This window comes from Alligator mississippiensis, chromosome 4, assembly GCF_030867095.1.
Source record: "Alligator mississippiensis isolate rAllMis1 chromosome 4, rAllMis1, whole genome shotgun sequence".
Taxonomy (NCBI): domain Eukaryota; kingdom Metazoa; phylum Chordata; order Crocodylia; family Alligatoridae; genus Alligator; species Alligator mississippiensis.
Window position 1 is genome coordinate 87083961 of NC_081827.1, and position 5082 is coordinate 87089042.

Here is a 5082-nt window from a genome sequence, read left to right on the forward strand (position 1 = left end):
CCTACAGTGGTTAACCTGCTCTTAAGGCTATAGGACACTTGTCCCATCAATTGCCAATTAGCAGGAAATCCATCAGGAAAGAAGTGAGAACTTTTCGAGAAGTTGGTAGGACTCGGACCCTTTAGTTTGCTATATCTTCACTTGATCAGGAATCCATGTAAATTTTAATCCTCTGGATTTAGTCATGCCATCTCTGGTAGATGTTATTTCTGCACATTTGCATAATATCCTGAAATTATTGGCCCAGGAGTTATTTCCAGACAACTTTTTAAAAATCAGTCAATTACATGACATGTTAAAATACTGTTTCCCTAGACTTCGAGCATTAATACAAACGTCATCTTCATTAATCCGCATCTGTATTGTTTCCTAACATCAGCGTGCCATTGGATTTCTCATCTTTCTAGTACCCATTATACATAGACTGTGAGACAAAGTAGTTTAACTGCTCCTATGCAATCACGACAAGAGATCAATTAAAATGCCAAGATAGGAAACAATTTATTATAGAGAGAAGAAAAATTTCTCATCCAAAATATAGAAATCTGTACAACTTTGCCACAATCAATATACATGAACTGTACAAATTTACACCAGTTCATAATTTACCAAATAAAAGATGACTAACAAAGTTCACAAAATAGATGGTGGTTTGTGGAAAAGACTTTTACCCAATTAAGTACAAGGAAATTACAAACCAGACCTCCACTTTCTAAAAATAAAAAGTTTACTCAAGTCTTAGAAAACTACAAGCTAGCAAATGTACAGATAGCTGGCTGGTGCTAACACCACAGTTCAGACAGTGTCTTTGTAAGGTCTTTTTAAAGCCTGTTGCCATGGCAAATTCTGGTCACTTGCTACTTTGAAGGCCAACAAAATGAAGTTCTGACCATTTTTCCCAGGTCATGCTTACTAGTTTGTCTTATGTAAATTTATACATAGTGTAAGCACTAGGTAAAAGTCTACAATAAAATTTCCAGTACTGTCCTGTGTATAACAAGCCTTGTTATTGAGCTGCCAAAAATGGTAACAATCTATAAATGTAATAGTGCAAATTTACTCTGCAAGACCTACTGCAGAGAATCACTTGATAAATACAGATTTGGGTTGAAAGGACTGGTATAGAAATTAAGATAGATATCTGGGAGAAGCTGAACCTTCCTAAGCCTTCTTCGCTCCCTAGCAAATGATGATCATTTTGACTCAACTCACAGGCTATTAAATCACTGAAAGGTACTGTCCAAACTATGGCACTGTCACTTTAAAGTTTACCACTCTCTATTGTGTGCCAGATCTTCACAGCTGTGACATGGTTTAAATTCCATAATCCATCCCCAGAGGTGCCCCACCCAAAGTAAAAACCAAATTTATCCATCCATTTTAAAAAGGTGATCCATCCATAGATTATATCTTAACCCGATACAGTCATCATATTGTAGCTTTTGGAAGGGCTTGTTCTACCCAAGAGAAGTTCCTCCTTGCAGCTTATTCTGCTGTCTACCATTTGCATGTTGGTGTTATTTTGACTGCTTCCTGCTGGGGCTGCTTCATACAGCACACAGATTGAGCCATCCTCTCCAATACGGTAGGAGACTTCATATGGGTCAACCCATAGAGTGAGTTCACTGGGAAGAAGCTGGAACAGTTCCTGACTGCTCAGTCCAATCCGCTGAGCTGCCTGTCCAATGAGAGGATCCATCTTGTGGTTGATCCGGATACATCGGTAACCTGATCCCTTGCATGGTTTTTCGGGGAACCAGTGATGTTTATAGTGTTCTACAGAATAAGAAGAGAGATTATGCTGCTTAGCACTTTCATTTTAAAAAAATATGTACCATCATAGCTGAGGGTGGGGAGGGAGGGGGGGGGGGGGAAAATTGGTTTCTCTGTTTGTTTCTTAAAGAGATTTCACACTTAAGGGTCTGGAGATGTGATTTTTCAAACCATTAAACTGACTAAAATATGCCAAGAACATCTAAAATGCTTACGAACTGCAGACCTAAAAGAACTAGCGGAAGCTAAGGACTATAAACCTTTCTGGAGAAAGATACCACGGAGGACAACATAACATCCACGGAAAAAAATATTTATTTCCAACCACCATCTAGTTAACAGTTACCCATCACACATCAGAAAGCAAGTCAAAATGCTAGTGTTTGTTACACACTAAGCATTGAACAAAGCTAGTTACATACAAAGTAGTAAACTCGGGGTCTTCAGAGACCCTAGATTTATTATTGCTCCTTCAGCAAAAGGAGAAAGGAAGGATTTGAAGTGCTTCAGCATGATTTTTCCCCTTCTTTGCAAAGGCTGTTAAAGTTTAACCAAGGGAACAAATGGTGGCTACTTATTGATTTCCAATCAAAACTAAACATGCTTTGCTTAACGCCTTACATCATCCCTCTCCCCCCCCCACTGGGCATTCTGCCACTGGTCATTATGCTACAGGCAAGAGCTTTACTTACCTCATTAGCACAAGGCAGTTAGAGATGTAAGATAACTAACCCTCATGGGCAAGCACTTCGGACTCAGCCCCAGGCCGAGGGGCAGGGACAGGGATTTCCTGCATGCATGCCTGTGGCCAGCAGGCAGCACAGACTCACAGTCCCTACTGAGGCCTTCCAACCATACCAGGGTGGGACTGGATTTCTAGACAGCCTTTTGTGGCAAAGTCAGCTGGTGTGGAAGCAATGGGACACTGTTACTCAGCCTTCAGCTACCTAAAGGGGGGGGGGGTCAAAGGGGACAGAGCTGGGCTGTTCTCAGTGGTGGCAGATGACAAGGTCTCAAGTTGCAACAAGGGAAGTTTAGGTTAGATATTAAGGGGGTGGGGGGGGGGGGAAGGGAGCCTCTCAGGAGGAGGGTAGTAAAGCAACATTAGCCAGAGAAACTGTGGACTCTCCATCCTGGGAGATTTAAGATGTGGCTAAACAAGGCCTTGGCTAGGATGATCCAGTTGGGAATAGCCCTGCTCTGAGCAGGGGGCGGCACTGGAGACCTCCTGAGCCCCCTTCCACCCTAGGATTGCCAAGCAGGGTGCAGGCAGAGCGGGCGCAGTCCCCAGCGCGCGCCACAGCCACTCCGAGCAGCGCCGCGCTCATGTCGGGGCAAGTCCCCACCCCCCGGGGGTGGCCCCCGCCACCACCCAGCAGGGACCGCGGAGCCCGGGCAGCTCGTGGCTCCCTGCAAGGGACAAAGGGGCAGGGGAGGAGGAGCGGAGGGACCAGCCCCGTGCCCCACTGGGGCTGGGGAGGGAAAGGCTTGATCCGGAGCCTCGCCGAGTGTGGACGCGCCCCCAGCCCCCGCGGCTCCCAGAGGGGCCGGGTGCCGGGCGACTGGGGCCCCGCGCCGCCCCTCACCTGCCAGCAGCTCCTGCAGGCTCTGGTTGAAGGTCTGCAGCTGCCGCTCGTTCATCAGCCCCTTGGTCCGCAGGAACTTGGAGATGAAGCCCACGGCCGCGGCAATCTCGCGGATCATGCTGGCCCGGGTGTACAGCGCGGGATGCATGGGGGCGGCAGACGGCCGGCTCGCTCTAGGGGGTGGCGGCGCCCGGCTCACGGCCCGGGGGCTGCAGGAGCCGCCGCCGCCTCCTCCTCCTCCTCCGCCCCCGCCGCTTCTTCCTCCCGCTCCGGCTGCAGCGCTGCGGCGGCGGCACCAGCAGCACCGCGCGCATCTCCCGCGGAGAGGAGCTGCCCCCCGCGCGCTGCCTCTTATAGCCCTGCCCGGCCGGAAATGGCGTCAGGGGGCCGAGCCGCCGGGGCAGCCAATCTCACGATCGCACCATTGTGACGACAAGGAGGGAGGAGGTGGGAGGCTGAGCAGGGGTGACGTAATCTGATTGTAAACAAATAGAGCCTGGGAGTGGAGCGGAGCGGAGCGGAGCTGGGCTGCGGCGCTCTGCGGGCTGCGCTGGGGGCGGGGTGTGTGCACCAGCCCCACGTAAACAAGAGGGCGAGCAGAGCCGGGCGCACGCCGAGGCGAGATGTACAAAGATACGGCCCGGGGGGTTGTTTGGGGGTTCGGTTTTCAATGAAAAGCTTAGATGTCTACCCGGAGAGCAAGAGCAGTGCACACAGGCAGATCCGCGCTCCCCCCAACCCATGTGTACAGATGTTTTGTATGTAACTTGGATATACCTACTCCATGCCAAGGCAGGATTGGTGTTCAAGGGTGCAAGCCTAAAAAGAGCCCAACCAAAAACAGATATAGATCTCTCTCTCATGCTCTAGACACACACACACACACACACACAGATGTGTGTGTGTGTACATCTACGTGTACATGCATAGGCAGTATAGAGACAAGACCCAGGCAGCGAGCCAGTGCCTAGCATACATATCTACAGAGAGAGAAATAGAGTCCAACCAAACATATAGAGCTATAGGTCTCTCTCTCTCTCTCTCTCTCTCTCTCTCTCTCTCTCTCTCTCTCTCTCCCACATTCACACACACACACACACACACACACACACACATATATTTGTGTGTGTGTACGTGTACATGCATGGACAGTATAGAGACAAGACCCAGGCAGAGAGACAGTGCCTAGCCATACATATCTACACAGAGAGAAATACCTACCTAGAGAGAGAGAAACATGTTTGAACATGCAGGACACATTCACTGTATGAGTGCAGAAATACCTTTGTACATGTGGAGAATACATAAGCAGAGCCCTTCCCTGTCCACCGTGCTATAATCCTATAGAGATCTATGGAATCTATATGATGTGTGTGTACATTTCTGTCTGCGAATGCATACATTATATCAAGGGAAATATAAACACAGCCCACCTGGATTCAGTATAGCTACACAGGGCTCTTTGTGTATAGAGTGAAGGGGGGAGGAGAAAAAGGTCTACTTACACATGCATACCACTAATATGCGGAGTATAGTTTCAGTACATGAACGCAGAGGGAGGGAGAGAGGAAAAGTGTGTGGAGGGGGTCTACTTACACACACAACTGGTAATAGATGGGGTATAGATTCAGTACATGAACAGAGTGGGAGGGAGCGAGAGTGTGAGAGGTCTGCTTACATATATAAACTGGTAATATATGGAGCATAGATTCAATATATTTAC

General features: G+C 48.3%; 1 protein-coding gene across 1 annotated transcript; it reads right to left on the reverse strand.

Annotated features, from left to right (window-relative positions):
- Positions 1-476: 476 nt before the first annotated feature.
- On the reverse strand, positions 477-3684 carry BTG1 (BTG anti-proliferation factor 1). Its single transcript, XM_006258209.3, has 2 exons — positions 3360-3684; positions 477-1776 (listed from the first exon to the last, which is right to left on the reverse strand). Exons 1-2 carry the CDS (start codon positions 3505-3507, stop codon positions 1412-1414), a joined length of 513 nt encoding a protein of 170 aa, XP_006258271.1. The 5' UTR covers positions 3508-3684; the 3' UTR covers positions 477-1411.
- Between the last annotated feature and the right edge of the window lie 1398 nt (positions 3685-5082).

Coding starts and splice junctions, on each gene's coding strand:
- BTG1 (XM_006258209.3), bottom strand. CDS start 3,507: ATGCATCCCGCGCTGTACACCCGGGCCAGCATGATCCGCGAGATTGCC. Junction 1,777..3,359: donor CCTGCAGGAGCTGCTGGCAG/GTGAGGGGCGGC, acceptor CTTATTCTGTAG/AACACTATAAACATCACTGG.